This window comes from Rhinolophus sinicus, chromosome 7, assembly GCF_057876585.1.
Source record: "Rhinolophus sinicus isolate RSI-liver-muscle chromosome 7, RSI-T2T, whole genome shotgun sequence".
Taxonomy (NCBI): domain Eukaryota; kingdom Metazoa; phylum Chordata; class Mammalia; order Chiroptera; family Rhinolophidae; genus Rhinolophus; species Rhinolophus sinicus.
Genome location: NC_142507.1, coordinates 8,608,832 through 8,632,314, shown reverse-complemented (window position 1 = coordinate 8,632,314; position 23,483 = coordinate 8,608,832). Strand labels below are relative to the sequence as shown.

Sequence of the window (23,483 nt, the reverse complement as noted above, 5' to 3'; positions counted from 1 at the left end):
TCACTGTATTTCAGACACTATTCTAAAAGCTGTACAAATTTTATTCATGTGAGAGATGCCCTTTTGGAAGAGAGACGAGGCGTCTAAGGGTCTCAGAGTAACATTTTTTTAATATGGGAGACTAACCTTTTTTTTCCCCCCGTTTTTGTGTTATTTGAATCCTTTTAACCATGTACATATCTTGCTTATTCTTAAAAGGAAACACTTTTTAAATACTGCCTTTGCATGTTTTTAAAATTGCTTTTGCCACATTCACCAAGATCTGATTGACAAGTCAGTGTATCGAGACCTTCTCCTATTGGGTCTCTGCAGCACATGGCTGCCAGCTCCTTCCCAAGTCATTCTCTGCTCCCCCTTTTGGCCGCTATGCTTTCCCTTCCTTCTTCCTGGATCCCCCAGGCATCCTGTCTGCCACTGAACTCTTCGCACTTACACTTCAGAGGTGTCTCTGGTGTGGCTCCCTCTCCTGTCTACCACCTGCCTGAGTCCAGACCCTTGGCTCTTCCACCTGAACAGCTCTGCCAGCCTCCGCACTGGCTTCCCGGCCTGCAGGCTCTTCCGGCTCAAACCCATTCACTACCCTACTTATAGGGCTGTCTTTTGCAGAATGCGAACCAGATTATGTCATTTCATGTTCAAATCTTAAATGAGTCATTCCTCAAGCTCTTTATTTCGCATACAAACTGTGGTCTCAGCTATTCCTGACTTTCCAGATTCATCTTCATGTCCTCTAGGTCCCAGGATAGTACAATTTTTGTTGTATGATTAAAACTCCTCGCCCACGGTCAGTTCCTCGCGTGCAGGGACCACATTTCAGTCACGTGGTCATCTTCAGTCGCCCTCGGCATTTAGGGAGTGTAATGGTTGATTTTGTATGTCACGTGTCTGGGCTGTAGTGCTCACACATTTGGTCAAAAATTATCCTGGGTGTTTCTGTGAGTGTGTTTTGGGGAGGATTTACATTTAAATAATTGAACTCTGAGTAAAGCAGATTGCTCTCCGTAATGTGGGTGGGCTTAATTAGCTGAAGGTGTACCGGAAGAAAAGGCTGACCTTCCCTGGAAGAAGAGGGAAACCTCCAGCAGATGCTTTTGGACTCGAACTGTAACTCCTTCCTGTGTCTACAGCTTATCAGCCTTCCCATCAGATTTCATACCAGCCAAGCCTCCATAAGCGCATGGGCCAATTCCTTAAAGTAAGTCTCTGTGTGTGATGTATAGCTATGTATGAATGTATGTATGTATACCTATGTGTATGTGTGTGTATAAAAACATGCATATATGTGTGTGTACATGTATGTTGGCTCTGTTTCGTTGGAGAACGCTGACTAAATAACACAGTGGGTATGCAAAAAATGCTTTTTAAATTAATGACATTAATGCTGCTTTTTGGTTCTGTTTTGTTTTCACTTAACTTACAAATAAATGTCTATGAGATTTATTTTGACATATTTTTATAAATCACTCACCAGTTTTAAGTCAATATAAATGTGTTAAGTTAAAACAACATATACACAATATGCGAACTATAGAAACTTGAACACATGTTAGGTGTCATGTTACAAATACTTTTAAAGGAAGAAAAAGCATTGACTACCCAGGTTATAAAAACAGAATTCAAATCTCTAGCGATACTACACAGACAAATAATTTTTTTAATCACTCAAAATAATTGCCTACATATTCATAGTTGCCTTAAAAAGAAAAACAGATCGAAATGTTTTTTAATAAATGATTTTGTTTCTACTCTAAACTTCAGAAATGGGTTCCTGCAGAAACTGAAAATATCTCTGAACAGGAAATGGCATGGAAAAAAGCATAGTTTTTGACAGAAATCATTATTAAGCCTGTCTTATGAATTTTCATATAAATAAAACATTTCATGAAAATGACCTCTACATGTACATGGTTAAAATGATAATTTAATACTAAATGAAATTAAGCCAGTTCTTGCCAAGTTATCTTCTCTTGCAACAGAGGCAGGTGTGAATGATGTCATTAACTGCTACAGAAGAAATAGGGAACCATGAACACAAGTCTTGGCAGAAAATAAACACCCTCTGAGTTTACCTTTAAATTTAAAGTAAATAGAAAAATTAGTTTATAGACTGCCTGTCCAATATAGTTCCTGCCCTAAAGGGATAACTCAGGCTCTTTATTTTCAGTGTTTTCAGCTGTATTTCAGAAATAAAAGCTAGCAACCTCTGTTCTTAAAAAGCACAAATTAAAACCGTGCCGACGTGGCAAAACCCACCAATCAATAAGCTAAAAATTATTAAATTGGTATTATATAAAATATGGACAACCACAGCACAAATTTGTAATATTTGTTCATGGGAAGACTATCATTAATATTTCATCTTGACCCCATAACACAGATGTTAATTTGTACCTGGAGAATCTATCTTCAAAGACACAAGGATAGGGTACTACCTTAGAAAAGGTAAAACCTGATGTCACTTGAACACCAATTAAGCTATTACTTAGAGTCGAGGAACACGGGACCACAATTTGTTCATCACTCTGCTATTCTGACAAAAGAGGACACGTGCGTGTAAACTTAATTCTCACCTTGTCAAGCTGGTCTTGAAGACTGGTAGATGCTTTATAACCAAGTTGTAACAGCATTGCTTCCGCAGCATTTTTTTTGGCTATCTTTTTATTAGGTCCTGTTCCGGTAGCAACTTCACTGCCTACCTTGACCTGATAAGATTAAAGTAAGAAATTAATGAGAGTTATTCTGGGAAACAGAAACTCTTTCACACCGTCAAGTAATGTATTCTGCTCTGTAGCATTCAAAAATACAAACTTCAGGCCATGACAAAAACAGCGGTTAAGATAAGAACCTATTTATGTAACATCAGATATACAAAGGAACACATACATGGACAAAAATATGGAAATGTGGTCCTCAAAATGTCACTGGGGGTTGTCTCAGGATGACAGTCTTAGAAGATGTTTACTTCCTTACATGTTACTATATTATTTGATTGTTTTAAGTAAACTTATCATTTACATAAGCAGAAAAATAAAACTTACACTGTAACACAGTTTATGTTGTTTCTCACTACATTTAGTATTCTTTATTTAAATGAGTAAACTGAAAAGGCTGAAATTCATGTTTGCCCTATTTAAAATAATGTTTGCATTGCATCCCAAGTCTACAAAGGTTTATATTAAATAGTTCCTAAAGAATTAATAGGTAAGGGTTAGCACAAGGTTGCAGTTAGGAACGAGGAATTCCAAGTCGGATTTGGGTATAAAATTCAACTCTACTTCTTCCTAGTATATGAACTGATTCCAATTACTTAACATCTCTAGCCTTAAGTGTTTTCATCAGTAAACGAAGGGTAACACAACGACCTGATAGTGTTGCTTTGAAAATCAAATAAGAAAATGTATGTAAACTACAGTATATCATTAATCATAATTGCTCAGTAGACAGTAGCTTTTTATCATCAGAATTATTCCATAGTTATCTTTAGTAAGTAATGCACACATGTATGTATGTATATGCACGCCTTTAAGTATATATGCATCAGTCACCTTACATCCATACACACATTTTCTGAGTTGGCTATGCTCTTTTAGAGATGCCAAGAGATAATACAGATACAAGCAGTAAATTTGAAAGCAAAAAAAAGATAAAATTACAAGAGAAAGAGAAAATACACAACTTACAGTAGGATTTGTTTTTATACGTTGGTCTCAATGAGTGATTGAAGAAGTAGAAAAGAAGATAATCACAACTTTGGAAATTAAAATAATCTAAGTAAGTAATCTAAATAATTAATGTAAGGGGAAAGAGGAAAGAAATCCTAGTGGAAATTAGAAAGTTGTTTAAATAGAAAATACAATATACAATAATAGAAATACAATACGTCAAATCTTAAAGGATGTAGCTAAAGGAAGGTGTGAAAGAAAATACACAGTCATAAAATCTTAGAGAAAGGCAGAAAAGAAATGACCTCAGGAAGTTATTAAGAGCAAATTAACTCCAAAGAAAACAGAAGAATAAAGACAAAGGCAGAAATTAAGGAAGCAGAAAACAAAGTACAATAGAGAAGTTCAAAAAGGCAAAAAGTTAGTTCCCTGAAAAGAATAAAATGATAAACTAAAAGTAATACTGATTGGGGAAAAAAAGACACAAATAAGAATGAAAATGGAGATTATGATAGCTTCTATAGCATTACAAATAATAAGGAATATTGAGTATTTTAGTGAAAATTTAGATAAAATGGAAAAACTCCTAGAGAATATAATTGCTAAAACTGGCAGAGATCAAACCAGTAACTGTACAGACCTATTACTACTAAAGAAATTAAAACCATAATTTAAAATTTTTTCCACAAAGAAAACTCCTGAGAGCTTCTCCAGCAAGTTCTACTCAATATTTAAGGAAAAATGTTACTCTTACAAAAACTCACCCAAGATTAGAAAAAGAGGAATCAGTCCTCAATTATTCAGTGAAGAATCACTCTCATTCCAAAATCCAACAAGAACAGAACAGTATAAGGATATTTAAGACCACTTTCACTCCTAAACATAAATGCTGAAGTTTAAACCATATTAATAGTAAATTGAACAAAGTAATATATAAAAAATAGAATCATGACGAAGTTAAGTTTACTCCAGAAATGCAGAGTTGATCTAACATTCGAAATTCAAATAAAAGCAATCAACAGAATCGCTATTTTAATAGGCTAAGGAGACGAACCTTATGGTCATCGTAATAAATAGAGCAAAGCATTTGATATAAGGCAACATCCATTCATAACAAAATCTCTTAGCAAAAGAAAAACTCAGGGAAAGAAGGGAACTTCCTTAATATGATAAAAGACATTTTACAAAAACCTAAAACAAACCTCAGCAAACATTATATGTAATGTTGAAATTTTGAAATTAAAAACAAGACAAGGATATTCTCTGTTTTTACTAGTATTTAACATTTTACTACAAATCCTAGACAGAGCAATAAGGCAAGAAAAAGAAAAGGCACAAGAATTAGAAGTGTAAATACAAGCTTATTATTTGTTGATGATATTTACATAAGAAATCCAAAATCTTGCAAATAAATTGTAAGAATTTATGAGTGTTAAGTTTTCTATATAAATCGTAGTATACAAAAGCCAACTGCATTTGTATATTCTATCAATAATCACGCAGAAAGTGAAAAATATTGAAAGATGCCACGATCATGTATTGAAGAGTCAATATTATAATGATGTCAATTGTCTGCAAATTGACCTATAAATTCAATAGGTCAATACATGATCGTGGCATTCCCACCAAAATCCCATACATCTTTTCATAATACTTCACAAGCTGATTCCAAAATTTACATGGAAATGCAAAGTGTTAAGAGCAGCCAAAATCCTTCTGAGGAAGAACAAGGTGGGGGCACTTATGCTTCTGGATGTCTAGATTTATTATAAAGTTAACATAAGAGAAAAAAACAGAAAAAATTTGACTGCATTAAACTTATGACTTTTGTTCCTCAAAAAGCATCATTAAAAAAAGAGAAAAAAATAGGAGTCATAACACAAGAGAACATGTTTAAAATGCCAAATCACTACAAAAGGCTCACATTCGAGAATATATAGTAGATTCCTACAAATCAATTTTTAAGGTGAGTTGAAAAATTAGCAAGAGTTGAACAGGCAATCTATCTCTGAAACTTTAGATTATTTTACCGGATATCACTGTGCTTTGTTTAAAAAATAAAAAAAATTAGCTTCAAAAGTTTCATGCCACTTTAATAAAATTTCACAGTGACCATATACTGGGTAGTAACAATAAACGATTGTGTGGTACAACTAAATCCAGATTCCATATCTACAGCATGACCCTTCTACCGTTTTTCTTTTTGGCTCTTGTGTGAAATCATAATATTGGCTATTTCACTTGTCAAAGAACAGAGAGATTCCCATCTCGTATCTAGTTGTGTGCTGTTTGCCATTTATTCTTACAACATTATTTATAGTTTTACTTGTGTTATTATTTTCATCACTATGTTCAAGCTTCAATGAACCAACTACTTTTAAGGAAATAAGAATATACAACACAGCGGGAGGAAAGAACTTAAATATAAACCCAACGTGCAAGTTATACGACAAAGAAAAGTGCACTCTTAACAGAATTTTAGTCAAGATTAACTAGATGACATAGTTCTTGTAGTACATGAAACATTGAAAATGCATTCATTACGGAATTCCTGTAACTATTGCAAATCTTACAGTTTAGATCTGTGCAATGTTTTTGAAACATGCATTGCTTTTTCTTCTGAAAGCAGAAATCAGCACATTATGACAAATCAGCAGTAATCTATGGCCCTCACTCAAAAGCACTGAGCCAGTACTGTTCGCGGCAGCCCCTTGGAGTGGTGTGTACACGTGCCACCTCTCATGTCTGTGTTGGCCTGCACTTGACCTGGATGCCACAGGCCCCAGGTATCATGTGCTCGAGTCCCTGGCTGAAACCAGTCTCTGCTATCTACTACTTTTTCCAGTGCTTGGTTTGTTCGCCAGCTTCCCCAGCCCCAGTGTTGTCCCGGAATGCTGGCCTGCTAAAAGATTAGGCCCGCTACATCAGTAGAAGCTTCTTCTTCTGCTCTGAGAATCAAAAGACTGGCCAAAGTAAATGGAAGCAAAAGACCACTGGGCAGCAAAAATGTTTCTTCTGTCTTTCCACGCTACATACCCTCACTCCCTCGCATTCAATTCTGCGGCGGCTTCATCTCCAAACCTCACTTATCTACTCCGCCGGAGCCCTAGGGCTCCAGGCTCCTGCTCTGGGATAATGCTGTTCCCATCTCAGTATATTCACATCGGATATTTGTCTGCAGACTTTCCCCCTGACCTATTCTGAGAGCTTCAAGATTTACTTCTAGAACAGATGCTTCCAGATTCATTTTTCCCAGTCACCCACCCTTGCCTCACACAAGTTTTTATAGTTGCATGAGTCAACAGTTTGTGAGCAGCTATCCTAGGTTATTGGTTAGTATTAAAAAAAGACCATTGTGCTGAAGGATTTCACTCTCCACTAACAAACACAACGGTCACTCAAGAAAAAGAAAATCACTTCATTGTAAGAGTCAAATATGTATGAAACTTCTTAAGTCATCTTCCTAGAAAGCACACAAATTTTATAACTATTACAAATAAGATTTTTACATTAAAATGTTAATTTGCAAAGAAGCTCAATTTTGCTATGCAGTAAATTTAAGAAGCCAGATTTTTGACTTTCAATAAATCATTTAAATAAATCAAGTCCTCAAAAAAAAAAAAAAAACTAACAAAAAAGTTCTAAAACAGCATTTACCAAAAACTTGATTCATTACCTTTCACTGAGTCACAAATAAAATTGATGAAATTTGCCTTATGTATGTTTTTGAAAAAATCTCAATCACAGGTAGAAAAACTGACATCATATGACATACAATGATACAATGTACTGATACGCAAGTTATTATTTTCTCTTTGAAGAATTAAAATATCCTAGTCCAAAAAAATTAAAAGCTTTAAGAAATTTACTCTGAAACTAAATACCCAAATAATAGGTTTTCATTCACCTAGTAATCAATACAAGTGACAGCATCCATTTTATAACACACAAACTTTTTTTTTTTTTGGTGCTAAATAAATATTAGCATATTATCTCTAGATATTTTACTTCCACATTCAATTATAACAAATAATAACATTGCTTAAGTAGTTTATACAAAAGCCTTTACTTTGATAAAGTTTCTGTAATACAGTAATAAATCCACTGGGGCTTCCAGAAGGGGGGAAAAAACAATATGAATTCAGTGTGAAAACATGTAAAAGCAAAGCCAAATGTTCCTGTTTGACTAGAATGTTTATGAATACCCATAAAATGGAAGCTGGTGTAAGATACTCTAAATTCCTCTTTCAAAAGGGGTACTCAATATACTCCATAGAAAAGGAATTGTTTCATAAAGTCAATGCCAGTTTTTATTTCTAATGCAGGTCTAAAATTTAGGTAATTTTTTTCCTTTCCAGCTTTAGAATTCAAAGAGTGATTTCTAGAATTCATCAAAGCTAAGCATGTAAAAAGAAAAAGGGTGCATATATTTTACAAAGAGAAAATACTATAACAGCTCTGTTCTCGGTCTAAGGACATATGGACAAAAACAAGTTTACTAACCACAGAAACTGCCCCCTCTGTGAACACGTACATGGAAGTTCCCAAAAGTGGTTTATCTGACCACATCGTAAGTTTATATCTCCAACAAAAGCCAAACATAACCAGCTCTCAATCAGGCAGGCAGACAACAAGTATATATCAAAGGTTATTAAGGCATTACTATATACAGACCACTGCATTGGGTGCTGTGAGATGAAGAAATATGGAGATTATAAATTAGGAAGGAAGGTAAAATTTAGATATGCATGAAAAGTTCATCAATATGACAGACAGACTATGTTTGTATATCAAAATTTCTCCCATATGGTCAGCAGTTAATAAATATCTGCTGATTTTAACTAGATTATATTAGAGGTGAACTCCATGGGTTTGACTGAAAAGTTTCTTTGACATGCCAATTATAACAAAAACAGTTTGGGGACACTAACGATAATTTAAATATAGATTGGGTATTAGATGATTCATTAGAATCATGCCTAATGTGAGAAAATGTTAAGAAAACTTACATTTTTTTAGAGATATGGACTACATATATAGGCTGAAATGACATATAGTTAGACATTAGCTTTGAAATTCTTCAGGAACAGAAGCAAGGAAGGGTGTGAGGAAAGAAAATTTGACATCTGAAGCTAGTGTGGTAACAAATTTCAACTGTTGTCTGGATGACGGGCATATTCCCCAACACGCCATGATACCCTTCTTTATAGCGTACCATTAAACATGCCCACCTTTGGATATGTTTGAAATTGTCAGAATAAACATTAAAAGGTTTTAACTCTGGGGCTTGAGTTGGCAAGTGAAGACAGACACGTGGGGTCTGACAGCAGGAGGGCGTTTGGGACGATCTACCTCATGGCTGGTCCCACCCATCTGCCAACACACTAGCAAACACTCTTCCACTCGCTTGGCTGTGCAACAGTGCAGTGAAATCTCTCAGCAATTCTGTTTCCCTCCGTCCTCGCCATCGTTAGGGAGACAGCGAGCTCCCTTTGCCTAATTTTCCTGGGAACCCTGAAGATCACTCTCCTGGCCCTGTTCCATCTGCTACACCCATCCTTCTCAATTTTGTTTCAAACTCCATGGGTTTCTGGGTCCCCGTAGTTAACAGACTCTGGCAGCAAATGGTAACACAGTAAGTCAGAGACAAGCATCCTAGATAAACTCTGTGGTAAACAGCCTTTGTGAACTCACAGTGTCTTCAAAACTCTTCTGTCTATTCTAACATGTCCCTGACACTTGAATGTGTCAACCACGCTGGCAGGTGGGCCTAGAGGGAATTAATGCGTTCAGTATAAAAAGCGTAACTTTCTGCTATTCTTTCCTACTTTCCTTTGTCCCCGTATCTCTATTCCAACCTGGGGATTTCTAAATGTTTGCGATAGTTAAAAAAAAAAAATTCTGCTAATGTCAAGGTTAGAAATACCTGCATTACAAATTCCCGACGTCGCGGCATCCCTCTTTCTGAGAGCAACACGTAATCTGGCTCCTTTTCCTTTTTGGCCTGTTGAATTTGAGCCAGGCGGCTGATGGGGTTCATGCCTTGACCATATTCTGGTCCAGCCTAAAAAATAATTTAAGAAAACACTTTCAAAACATGCTTGCAAAACTCGTTACTGAATCCTTAAAATGGTTCTTCCCTCCTCCCCTGTGCTCCAACACCGTGACTGGAGAAGATGAGTCACTTACTAAGATTTATAAAGGAAAATCAAACAATGGATCTGAAACTAAGGCTGGTATGGGATTTAGGGCTCAGAGGTATTATTGATAAGTTGGGTCAACCATTATGATTTTAAACTCTTCAGTATAGAGCCACTTCACAACTTCTGTTCATTAAAAAACACCAAAAAAAACAAACAAACAAAAAACACAACAACAAAACCTGACAAGGCAAGCCATGAACTGGGAAGAGATATTTGCAATACATATAACTTAAAAAGATACATGCAGTATCCAAAATATATTTTTTTAAACTCCTAAAAAGTATTAAGAAAAATGTAATCTAAAAGAAAAATGGGCAAAAGACATGAACAGATATTTACCAGACTGAAAAGATAATCAATCTCATTAGGACTAGGTAGTCTTTTCAACCAATGGTACTAGAATAACTGGATATTCATATGCAAGAAAAACCAAAAAACTTCAATCCATACTTCATACCATTTACAAAAATCAACTCAAAATGCTCATAGACTTAAATATCTAAACCTATAAGACTTCCAGAAGAAAACATGGGAGAAATATCTGTGACTACGTTGGGTGACAATTAGATCCGACACCAAAATCACATTCCATAAAAATAACAGTAACAATAATGAATTGGACTTGTTCAAAATTAGTAACTTCTGTTCTTTGAAAAGGACAACTCCCAGGTTTGGAGAAAATATTTGCAAACCATATATCTGATAAAGAATTTGTAATCAGAATGTATAAAGACCTCTCAAGATTCAATAATAAATGTATTATTATTTAAAAATGGGCAACCAAAACTTTTTAGGTGGACAAAAGATTTGAACAACACTTGTTCACGCCTCATGTGCTACTAAACACATAAAAAAATTGCTCAGTCTCATCAGTCGCTGGAGAAATGCGAATTAAAACTACAATGATACCAAAACACACGTATTTAAAGACTGAACTTTAAAACTACACACGTTAGAAAGGATGTGTGGCAACTAGAATTCTTACAAACAACTGATGAGAATGTAAAATGGTATAATCCCTTTGGAAAACAATTGGCAGTTTCTTAAAATGTTGTACACCTACTAAACGACCAAGCCATTCCACTCCTAAGTATATAATTACCCAAGAGAAACAACAGCATGAGATTTATTCATAAGTGTTCATTGTAGCTTTATCTGTAACAGCCTCAAACCAGGAACATCCCAAACGCCCACCAAAAGGGTGAATGGGTAAACAAATGGTATAATATAACCGTACAGAACACTACTTAGCAATAAAGTAGAACCGACAATTGATACACGCAGCAACGTGCATGAATCTCAAAATGGTTCTGCTGAGTGAAATAAGCCAGCCAAAAGGAGGGGTTGCTAGGGAACTGAGGGTGGGGGAATTACCAAGTGCACAAGGAAATTTGGGGGCGCGATGGATAAATAGCGTCACTATCTTCATCGTGGTCATGGTTCCACACGTATATACCAAAACCTATCAAAGAGAATGCTTTTAAATATAAACAGTTCACTATTATGTCAATCACACCTCAATAAAGCTGTTTTGAAAACCTAACCAAATACTATTTTTCAGAGAAACAAACAGGTAGTAAAAGTGTAAAGTAAGGACATGTTAAACCCCAAACTAATGATGGTGGTTACCTATGGGGGGTGGTCAGGCTGTGACAGAGAAGGGCATCCAGAAAGCTTCAGCCTTACTGAGACATGTTCTGTACTCAAGCTGGGTGGAGGGCCTTCCTTTTATTTAGCATGCTTTTGAACTTACATGCAAGTTCTATAAAAACCTTTCAGAAGGCGCCCTCCTTATTATTGCCTTTCCATAGGGTAATGTTTAAAAATAAAGCTTGTTCTATCTTTTTGTAAGTTTTCCTATAGCTTTTTCTTAGTAACTTCTAAAAGTTTTAAAAAACAAAAATCTTTGTAAATATTCTTTCTGCATGTGAACTTTCTTCATATATAATTCCGAGAAATGAAGGTCTGCATAGCCAGAACTTGATTTCACCTTGAAAATGTATTCTAAAACGGGTCTCAGAGACCAGGATGATCACTATGTTACAGATGACAGGTGGCCCTAAACTTACGTTCAGAGCCACTGTACGGTCTTAGCTCTTCCTGGTAACCGCTGCGTCTCCGCCATCTCTACTTTGGTGCCGCACATGCAGCCTCCAGGTCAGACCCTGCAGGGTCTTTTAAATTATGTGTAGGATTTTGGACTTTATCCAAAGAGCAATAGGACATTACAAAAAGATTTTAAGCAGAGACATGACATAATCTGATTGGTGTCTCAAAAAGATAACACTTGGAAAAAGACCATTTGATGCCCGGAGGACTTGTAGGAAGGCCAATGAAAAACCCTCTGTAGTCGTACAGGTGAGAGGTGATTGTGAATTGGACCAAAAGGATAACAGAGGGAGGGAAAGAAATGGACCAACTTAAGAAAATTTAAGTGATGGAATCAATAGGACATGATGACTAGCTGGATACGAGGGGTAAGAGAGAAGTTAGAACTGACTCCCACGGCTCTGCTTCAGCAGCTGGACAGCGGTACCAGTCACTGTGATAGGGATGCTGCAGGGGAAAGCAATTTAGGAGGGAACAAGACGAGTTTCGACACAGGGTTTGAGATGCCAGTGAAGACGCCCAGGGGGCAGTGTAGACACAGGAGTATTTGGGGGTCATCCATACAAAGACTGACTTGAAGTGCTAGAAGTCTGAAGGGCAGCCTAGGAAGAGGGGGAGAGGGAGGGAGGGAAGGAGAGAGAGAGAGAGAGAGAGAGAGAGAGAGAGAGAGAGAGAGAGAGAGAGAGAGAATATCAACATTGCAACAGTTAGGCGGAGGGGGAGAACAGAGAAAAGGAAAATGTTAGCTTTTGATAAAACAATGGTGTCCACTTCTACTTACATACCAAAAAAATTAAAATTAAGTCAACTATAAAGGAAGTAAAGAAGGACTAATGAGAAGAGACAAACACAGACAATAATTTGTAAGTCTAAAACTGAGATGCAATGAAAAGGTAAAGGGAAGCTTTTGAGTCTGACACTAGAAATACGCTTACGTACTTCATGAACATGTTCAAATAAGTGTACTGCCCATGGCATGTGATCTCCAGTCCTGTTTAATTTGCCTCTTTAATAAGAATGTCTTAAGTGCCAAGGGCATTGCTGTTGATGTAGATTTCAATGGCAAAGGACCCGATGCACAAATCCAGTTAGGTAAGGATGGATTTCTGAGAACACCAAGAATGGGTGCTTTCTTCCCTTGACTGAAATTAACTACTCGCACCCTTGACAATTAAGTTATTATATCAGCTCTTAGATTATCATGCAACAAACCAGTAAGAACAGTCTTGTAACAGCTGTGTCCAGAAAATTTTATCAGAAAGCCTTCTTTGCAGTCTCATCTTACAGAAGAGTACATTAAAAAACAAGATATAAACCCAAAGACATCGTCAGGGAGTCTTAACTCTACAGAGTAATTTTTATAACTGTACGGAGTAAACGTTAAAATCCAAAAACAGTTCACAAGCAGCCAATTTCAAATGGACAGTAGACTCAGACATGGCGGGACCTGAACCCCGACTGTGTTGTGTGACCTTGGGTAAGTGTCCCAAAGCTGGGCATCACCTGTAAAATGGGATGATGGTTACATCACAGAGTGACCAAGGGGATCAAATGAGACAACGTGACCGTTTTACTGTTTTAAATAAAATCAAGGCAAATCATCAACAGATATTTTCTCTGTTGCACATAAGGAACTGTGGACCCTAGATGTGTAAGGCACGTACGGAAGTGACAAATATGCTGCAAACCAAGATACTATTCCAACCTGATCCATTTACTGGCCCACTGTAAGGTGTTAACATTTCTGAGATTCCAAATCATTGTACGCATGCTGCTTCCTCAAAATTGTGTTATGCTTCAGAGGACATCTACAGACTTTATTTTAACATAAGACAGACAAGTAATTCCAAGCATGATGTCAGTGAGGAAAAACGCAGGGGGCTGACCTAATCTTGGAGTGGGGGAGGGTCAGACAGAAGGCGTCCCTGAAGAAGGCAAGTTTCCTATCCCTGAATGGTGGATAGGAAGAAAGTTCTGGAATGATATGCTTATATACTAGAAATAGTAGCAAATAATTTTGAGAATTCAAAATGTTTCTCCCTTCTCTGGGGGAGACTATTTAAACAATAACTTCATTTTTAATGGTTGTAGTTAAAAATAGCAAGAGTTATATTTATATCCTACTATGAAAATGTATGGATCTTTTCTAGTCTAATGGCTTATTATTCTTAATTTATTACATTAGACTTAGTTTAAAAAATTAGATGGAAGCTATTTTGACCAGTTTTGTGCTGCCATTCTGATGGAGAGCACTGTTCTTCCATCAAGGATAAACTACAGATTTTATACATGAAAAGATTTAAGAAAACAGACCATGGATATATTCATGTACTTATAAAATGCCAGCAGACAATTAGACACAAAATAATAATACTTAATATTTATTGAGTACTTATTATTTGTATTATCAATAAACATTATAAATATTATAAATAAATAATTACTAATGCATTCTGTGTATTATTTCAGTTATCAGCTATAACAATCCTATAAAGCGAGTTCAATTCGTATCAATACTTTGTAAATGAGGAAATGAAGGTCAGAAAAGTTAGGTAACTTGCTCAGGCCACACGGAAACACACTCAAAACTGGCTCCAAAGGTCACGTTCACACCAGCCACATCCTACTCGGGGCGGTTAGTGCCCAGGAATGAAAACCAGTCCTCCTCGGAACCATTAGGACTCATGATGAGTCGGCCTATTTGGCATTTAGTTGCAGTCTACCTTACACAGCATGTAGAACGCTATTTCGGGGAACGCATAACCTACATCTCCTTAGTGAAGCAATGACAGTATTCATTAAAAAAAAAAACCCCAAGTATTTATGTAGTGATTTATAGTTATTTATTTAGGTAAATACGTATTTTGAAATAAAGCAAAGGTGCAAAGGTATAAAACCCACAGAAATGTCATATGTATTGAACACACATGTGCAGTGCCAGGTACTAAGTGCCAATTCATCTCGTTCCTCTAACCGTTGCCATTTTTTTTTTCCGATTAATGTAAATAAAATCTGATCCAATAAAATTTGACCTTGAAAAGCCATGTGTTCTGTATTCCTCTTTGGCAAGGTGTACATGCCTGGAAGATGGAAAGAACATAACACCACGTGCCTCATGTGGGCTACATGAGGCCTGGAGGTGACCACGCATGCAGGGCTGGGGCAGCTGGCACCCGGAATGCTTCCATTCACTAGCTGCTGCCGCTGCTGCTGGCATCCGTGTCAGTATCATTCCCATGCCGACTGCTCTGGATCCTATTACCATTTCTCACACCCTACGAAGTGACCGTTAGGCAGTGTGGTGTGCAGAAAGAACACAGCGTTAGAGGTCACATGACGGGTGAATAAAAGTGAGCAAGTGCTTTGAACGTGTTTCATTAAACCTTACCTGTAAAATGAGGGGTACCATCGTCAACCTTACACGGTCATGGTGAGAATTATACTAAAGGTGACCCTAAACAGGAAAGTGTGGTTTAAACCATGACAAAAACTATAAATATGTTAGGTATTATTTGATGAACAAATGCAGGCACACAAGTGTCTAAAAAGCAAAACAGAGTTACTACTACTTTATAGTCACATGTCCAACCCTGACTCTGGGACAGTGTATAATCCATAGGTTAGACACCTGCCCTGTGGGAAAACATTTGTCTGTTGTTACCGTAATATTTATACAGTAAAACTAATGCTCACAAGCTCCTACTTACTTTTACTATTGTCTTAGGGCGTTTTTTAAAAAACAGTTTTGGCTTCTCAACCACAGGAAGAGGAGGGAGTTTCTTAAGCTCCTGTAAGACGGTGGTTGCAGCGCGCTTCTTGGAGAGCTTTTTGCTGTTTCCCTCTCCTTCTGCAGAGAACTCCCCCACGGACACCCGCGTCACAAAGCTTTTCATATGTGGTGGTCCACTCTCTTTAATAACCTGGAACATATAAATACAATAGTCAATAACATACAGGCACCTAAGGTGTGCTCTTGTATCATGGAACTTTCTTAGTGCTCATATCATGATTAAAATTAAAATTATTAAGAATTCTGCCAATCTATTTATTATAGATTTTTGTAGATTTTTTTTAATAAAGCGATTATGAAAGTAACACATAGGGACTATTCATTTATGATACTTATCCTGCTTAATGCGCTGAAGTGGGAAGAACAGAAATCCAAAAAACCACATTAAAGACATACTCAAAATTGTTTTTTACTAGTTTAAAATAGGCAACTCTAAATGTGGTTGCGCCACTTCTTACCGAACAGAAAATTAAGAACAGAAAACATAGAACATTAGATGAGGTATATCGGCCATCGAGAACGGTAATTTGCATAGAGGTGTATACACCTCTGATTTTGCCCTCTGGAATGAGCTACTGCAGGACAAGCGCTATGTCTCGTTGGAGTTCCATACGCCATAGGCATTCGACATGGGGAAGTGTCTCAAGAACAGCTGACGGGTGAAAAATAACTTCTTTCTGATGGAACCCTCAAAGGCTCTTTGATACAAAGGGATATTGACTCTCTGTGACGTGATCTTAAAAAGGTAAGTAGAGAAACCATCAAAGTACCTAGCTTTCTAGAGGAATGGGTTAGGAAGCTGTCGGCTACCAATGCTCCCAAACCCTGTTCTGTGCTCTTTTAAACTATGACAACTTTTCCAGGAAAGATGCCCTCGGAAACCTGAGGGCTCAAAACTTGACTCTCCTTCAAAATTCTGACCTATAAAAGATACCCCAATTATTTAAAGAGTTTATTATTTAACACTATGTGACAAGTTGGTCTTTTAAGATCAGATATGAATCAGGAAAAGAAAATTTAAAAAACCCAGGCTCTCAACATTGCAACAATACTGGGGGAAAGGTATTTATGAAAAGCCTAAATAATGTTTATGTTTACAAGTCGAAATACCAAAACGGTTTCTTTTAAAAACTTGGATGGACATCCTCCTCAATTAAAAAAGAACATACTGTGTTCTTTTAGAATCTTAACAGAATATTCTCTATTAAGTCAGCACAGTATATACATAAAAAGTATATACATAAAAAGTATATACTGTGCTGACTTAATAGAGAATATCAAATATTTCACCTTTTATTGCTCACATTGGATGATTATGAATATCAAGAATTCTGCAATATATGGTGGTGCCCCTAAGGACTTCCAAGATGGATAAGGCTGTTCTTGTTCGTTGCAGCCTTTAAAAGTCCCCATGTCCAGTACATTCTGAGCATCAGCAATTACGCTTGACAGGTCCCCCATACTGTCCCATCATCTCCTGCTGCCCCGACAGGCCACGCACTCAGGCCCATTCTCGCCCCACCTTCCCCACTTGGCTGCTTTTAACCTGCTGCAGGCTGAGAAATCCGATAACCCAACTTGTTGGAATTCTGTCTGAGAAGAAACTACACAGGTTCTCAGCTGAGGTCAGTTGTTCCTGCCAGTGAGTTAAATGTGGGAGTTTCCCAGCAGGGAAACGTGACACCATTTGAAGGAAGATACACCACAACTGTTTCAGCTTGTTTCTTGGGTTTTGACTATTTTCTAGATATTGGGGTTGCAAAATAAGCAATCTCTTAATGTAGGAGGTATTATAATAATGTAACATTTTTTTCTCTTTTAAATTTCACACGTTTATAAATATTTTGTGACATATTTATCTAGTTGCAAACTAGACAGCTGCTTAGTTACTTCTAAGTGACTTATTAGTAAAATGTAAACATTTTGGCAACAAATTGAGAAGAAACCAAATATTAATATATGTGTGTCACTAAATAGTAACGTGACTATTTTCAATTTGATCCTATTAAAAACACCAAATCCTATAGAGTACTACAAATTATCTCACGCTCAGAAAAATACACTTTATGATAAAAATTGAAATATCATATACACAAATGGCTTACTACAGAAAAGCCCAAGAGGTCAGCAGGAATGCACGATATTATAAGTTCTATTGTCCCCAGGGCCTAGATCATGCCATGACAGAAAGTGTGAGCCTAAGGAAACACATTGACTCTTTCAGGAGACTAGTACACCGCTTAATTTTATTTGTCTGTTTGTTTATTTAAAGGACTGGGGAGCGGGGGGAGAGGACTAGAAAATCTCTACTGAGCACATACCTCGAAACTGACGGGCATATTTCGCTTCAGAGCAATTTCAAACACTAAGCTGATCTCAGATTTATTTGCGTCTTTGTCATCATCCATTTCTTTTCCTGATTCGCCGTTCTAAATCACAACAAAATAGGATGACATTGAATCTTCACTTTGTAACACACTTTACATGTATTCTACAATGAAGAGGGCCTACCTGAAATAAAATAAGTAAGAAACAGAAAACCACAGACTAGGTCTCATGGGTTCCTGCGTAACCACAGTAGTCTAGGACTTTGCTGTGAGGCTCTTTGTTATTTGGTTTTTAGGTTTATTTCCTCCAAGTAGAACGATAAATGCCGTGTGAAAACCTTGTGTTCAACCACACACGAATTTGAGTGTATCCTACATCCCCAGATCCGGTTCTCTTTAGAAATATTTATTCTCCCCCGACACACACACGCACACACACACACACACACACACACACATACGAGATACCTCCACTGGTGTTATAACATGATATTTAATCTTCCATGAAAACTAAGAAAAGAGCACAGGCTGCAAACCCGGATTCTGGGGCTCTGTGTCTGGCACCAAATCACGTATTTGACACCCACTTTTGGAGGGAGAGCCTCATGTATGATGAGCATAGTGTAAGAATTAGAGATAAAGGGAGAGAGTACTTCTGCTGTCCAGGGGCTTGTGATGCAGTGGGAAAACACATACACGTCCTAATGAAAGTGTACAAGGAGCGAAATACCTAAGTCTGCCATTCACCAACATAAACCTCAAAGGAGGAGGAAGAACAGGTTTGGGGAGGGTGGGGTGTAGAGGGTGAACTGTACAGCTTGAAATAACTAGGTGGAGAACGCAATAAGATGACTTATAAGCCATGTCTGAGCTGGAGACACTATGTTGATGTCGATAGAGGAGAAGCAGCTGAAGCCACGAGAATGGGCGAAATTATTCAAGAATCGCCTCAATCTCCTCATCTGTAAAAATTAAGTAGGACTGAAAGATCCCGTAAAGATCTCCTCCACTTTCAATTTCTCGATTCTAGCTGAACACAACGCAATCCACGTTCAATAAAGGTGGCATTAAATGCAAGGTAAATGAATGTGTTTCTCATCCTGGTACACATTCCGAAATCCTGATCTGCCTGGGACGTGGACCCCACAGGTGAACCCAAGCTCTGAAAGCCCAGCTCATCCGAGCAGGAACACAGGAGTCTGGCAGAGCAGACAGGTGGTCTTGAGAAGCAAATCACAGGAGATCGCGACTCTAGTCTTCTATCCTAGCAGCAGAGATTCTTTTCTTTACGCGTAAAAATGCATTTATTTGCCTTTTCCGTAAGCTCACTGGGTACCTATCAGAGACGGTCTCCTGCAGCAGAACCTCACCTGAGGTGACTTTTCTGGAATAGGTTCATTCTGCAGGGCTTGAAGGGCTTTCATTGCAGCGTTGTGCCTAGCAGCTTGTCGAGTCTTTCCTTCCCCAAAAAATTCATTATTCCCTACGGTCAGCTGAACATAAAAGATCTTCGGCATTGGGCAATGATACCTAAAGTAAGAAAATATTAATATCAGTTCAATAAAATCACTCTATAATCATTAATAAGATTCGCCTTGTTTCAAATGATACCAACCATATACTGTACTGTACCCTCTTATTAACCCTAATTAAGTTTTAACCTCACAAACGTATAAAAGGATAAAATGTGAGTCCATCTGTCTATAGATAATCAAGAGTGTATACTGATCTTTGATCTCCATGAAAAACACATTATAGAAAGCAGCATTAATCACAACATTATAATACTTATTTAATTATATCACAAAAACTTCCTGGAGAGAAGTTTTCTGGACGGATGTTGACGGAAGTGAGGCAAACAGTCTGGCGTTAAGGATGGAGAGCCACAGAGGCTGGACACGACGCACGAGCCCATCTGGGTGACAACACTCAAGTCACTGTGCTTTTAGCAGAAGATAACAAGTATGATTTGAATAGGAGAAGCAGAGAGATGGAGTTACTGCTCCAAAGTAACAAGCACTTTGCAAAGTAATAAGGAGATTAGATTCTACATGAGAAAGAACAGGGAATGACAGGGAATGTAAGCCAACTCTTAAGTAGAAAGTATAATTAAAAAAATGTTGCAAAGTAAACGTTTTAGCAGGTTTGTGCTCAAGGAGACTGAGGTAAAGAAAGCGTGACTAGAAAGCTGCAATGGAGCAGACATGAGGGAATAAAAGAGGCTGTAAGAAGAAAGAACAAACCCAGAAGAAATTAAGAAGGAAAAATGAGGAAGCTACACAATAAAATCCATGAATTCAACAGTTATTTATGGAACACCTTCTATCGTATGTGACAGGGGAACATGACAATGAACGAACACGAACATTGTAGTAGAGAAGGCAGACAATAAATGAGATAAATGTGTAGAACATCTACTATGTTCAAGAACCCATTAAAGTAAAAGAGGGAAAGTTCAGAAGTGGCAGGGAGGTGGGTTTGAGACAGGACGCCCGGGGAGGGGTACGTCACTGAGAAGGCTGGGGCTGTGGAAGGCCTTCAGTAAGTGAGGAGGGAAAGTGTGCAGGTTGTCTAGACTGTGTGACTGAAGCAGAGAAAACGGCAAGTGCAAAGGTCCTGGGGCAGCAGCAGGCCGCCCATGTTCAAGTGATTCAGAGGGTGCCCATCGGTTAGTTGAGGGAGTGAGGGAAGGAGAGCCAGGAGATGAGAAGAGATGGCCAGAGTCCCTTAGGGCCTTCCTGAGAAATCACAGTAAGGATCTGACTTTTACCCTGGGAGAAACGGCCAGTCACCAGAGGGTACTGAGCAGAGAGGTGGCATGATCTGACTACTACATGGAAAACAGACTGCAGGGCAACGATGGCAGAAGCCAGGACACCTATCAGGAGGTCACTGCACTAACACACACCAGGGCAAGCAACAGTGGCCTGAACCAGAGCGGCAGCAGTGGGAGTGACGCGCAGTGGATTCTGGATGAATTTCAAAAGAAGAGGGATAGGGTTTACCCAAGAACTGGCGATGGAAGATGAGAGAGGAGTCGAGGGTGACCCCAGAATTTCTGACCTGAGCACCTGGAAGACGGGGTACTGTATACTGAGCTGGTGGAGACTGCTAAAGAAGGGGTGTGTGGGGGCTAGATATGAGCAGCTCTGGTTTGGAGACGTTACATTATTAGGCCTGTCAGATGTCAAACGGACAGTTGGATTTATGAGTCTGGACTCCAGGAAAGGGTTCAAGGTAGAAATCAAATTTGGGAATCATTAATATGTACATGGGATTTAAAGCTACAAGACAGAAGTATGAGCTCTGTGAGGGAGAGAGAGGAGGAAAATCTGAAAACCAAGTGGGAAACCTGAAAGCCTAGCTCCTCATGGAGGAGCAAGGGTCAACTGTGTCAGATTCTACTCACACATCAAGTAAAATGATGGCTGAGAACCATTACCACTGAGTTGGGCAATTTAGCAAAACTAATAGGATCGATTTTGATGGAATGGTGGATTTATAATTGTAATGCTTAAAAGCAAGTAAAAAAAAAATTGATCCAGTGCTAAAAAACATCTGTTTCCAAGCAAAAGGAAGTCTAGTTGACATCCTACTAAGTTTTAGATGATTATTGGACATCCAAGTAGCAGTGGTCTATATTCAACCTGAGATAAACTAAACAGAGCCCATCGTATAAGAATTCAGCAGGCAGATGGGACTAATCAGTGAAGGTTTACTAAAGGTGAGGGCTGGAAATGGAGATCGGTACTGAAGATGCAGATTTTGGCGGCAATAATTGAAACCATGCAACTGGATAAGTACCTGGAAAGGGGAAGCAAAGGAACCAAGAAACAGAGCCTAAGGCTGGGCTCTGATTAGTTGCCATGATCAAAAGGCAGGGGAAATAATAGACGGCAGTGAAGGAGGTGAAAGAGGGTCAGAGTCAGAAAAGAAATTACAACACAACGTCAGGGAAAGGGACAATCAAAGGTAGAGAAGAAATCCAGAGTATTAAAAAAAGAAAGCAAGAAAGAAACTGTTTTAAATTCTTAGAGTCAATTTTCTTGGCACACAGTTTTCTATTAATTTGTTTTAAGATAAAGTATTTTAAATGTGTTTTTATTATATGTCATATGTTCTCATTTTTATTGGCAAATATAAAAAAAGTTAAAGGAAGAAACGAATAGCTTATAGTAAAAGACTACATGCAAAGACTAAGAAGCATTAAAAATCAACAATTTTTTTTTTTTGCTGTTCTGTTAGAGTAACTGTGTACTGAAATGCACAGTCTCCAATTACCTATTTCATTTTAGATCTCTTTAACGCAGAAATTTGGACAGAACGAATATGAAGAATGCAGGTTCTCTTTACTCTGTGTCCCAAAAGATTCCTTTTTCCCACCTCCGCAGACCTCCATGCCCATCTTCCACTGGTTCCACTACAAAACCTTCACACAGACAACCTGAAATCCGAAATGGACTCCTGGGAGCACACATGGCCAGTTTTCCCCATAGAGCAAATGTTTACAATTAATTATGCACTTCTGAAAATAGAGGTCCACAACGGGAACGCCGACAGGCCTTTAACTGCAATGGAGGGAGTGGGCGCCACTGTAATCACTCAGGCCTGCTGACAATTACAAAACTCATTTCGGTTTGCCACAGAGACAAACAAAATTTCTGTTCATTATAACTTTACTGGAATATGATGTCATAGCACATAACCATACTGAAACAATCTGCTGATTTTTCTAACCAAAATATTAATTGTGCACTAAAGAGCCCTTGGGGCCTCTTCCTTTTTTGGCCATCAACTATGGCTGCATGCTCGTGTGCGTGCATGGGGATACATATGTTTATATAAACTGTGCCACATAAATATCAGAGGGAACATTAGGTATGCTGTGTTCTTAAACATTCTAGCACTAACAACAGGAAATGCCGAGGCCAGACGCCTGACTTGATTCATTCCAGTTTGACCCCATCCTCTTACTGATCAATGATTCGTAATGACCTACCCCACGTAATTTGAGTACCTTCTATGTCACAACTCCTCATATCATCACGACAATTAAGATTAACCAGAGCCCTCTCGCTAACCGCACCCAGATTCAATTAGAGAGAGACGGTGAGAATGTTTTGTGTTAGGTCCTGGTCTCTAAATACTTATTTCCTCTGGTAAAGAAACGCTGTAAGTGTATTCACTTTAAAGGTTGATATGTTGTATTTAATGGAGCTCCTACGTCTATTTTTATTTATTTCAAACATTAAGCTCATTTTTGGTAGAGCACTTACAGTAAGTGATACACTGACTTCTACAAAGTAGTATATATTCAGCTCATCTTACATTGAGATTCTGGAGTAATTTTTCTTAATCAGAATTTTGTGGTCAATGCTTAGATCCCTACGGT

At 37.9% G+C, this 23,483-nt stretch overlaps 1 protein-coding gene across 26 annotated transcripts in view; it reads right to left on the bottom strand.

Annotated features, from left to right (window-relative positions):
* STAU2 (staufen double-stranded RNA binding protein 2) overlaps nucleotides 1-23,483 on the bottom strand; it is a 223,830-nt gene that overhangs the window by 132,865 nt on the left and 67,482 nt on the right. For all 26 annotated transcript variants that reach the window (XM_074319223.2, XM_074319221.2, XM_074319237.2 and 23 more), the window contains 5 exons: nucleotides 19,462-19,621; nucleotides 18,086-18,193; nucleotides 15,682-15,894; nucleotides 9,589-9,726; nucleotides 2,571-2,702 (listed from right to left, as the gene is read on the bottom strand). In XM_074319223.2, coding sequence (XP_074175324.1) covers nucleotides 2,571-2,702; nucleotides 9,589-9,726; nucleotides 15,682-15,894; nucleotides 18,086-18,193; nucleotides 19,462-19,621 — 751 coding nt within the window. The remainder of the gene's footprint in view (nucleotides 1-2,570; nucleotides 2,703-9,588; nucleotides 9,727-15,681; nucleotides 15,895-18,085; nucleotides 18,194-19,461; nucleotides 19,622-23,483) is intronic.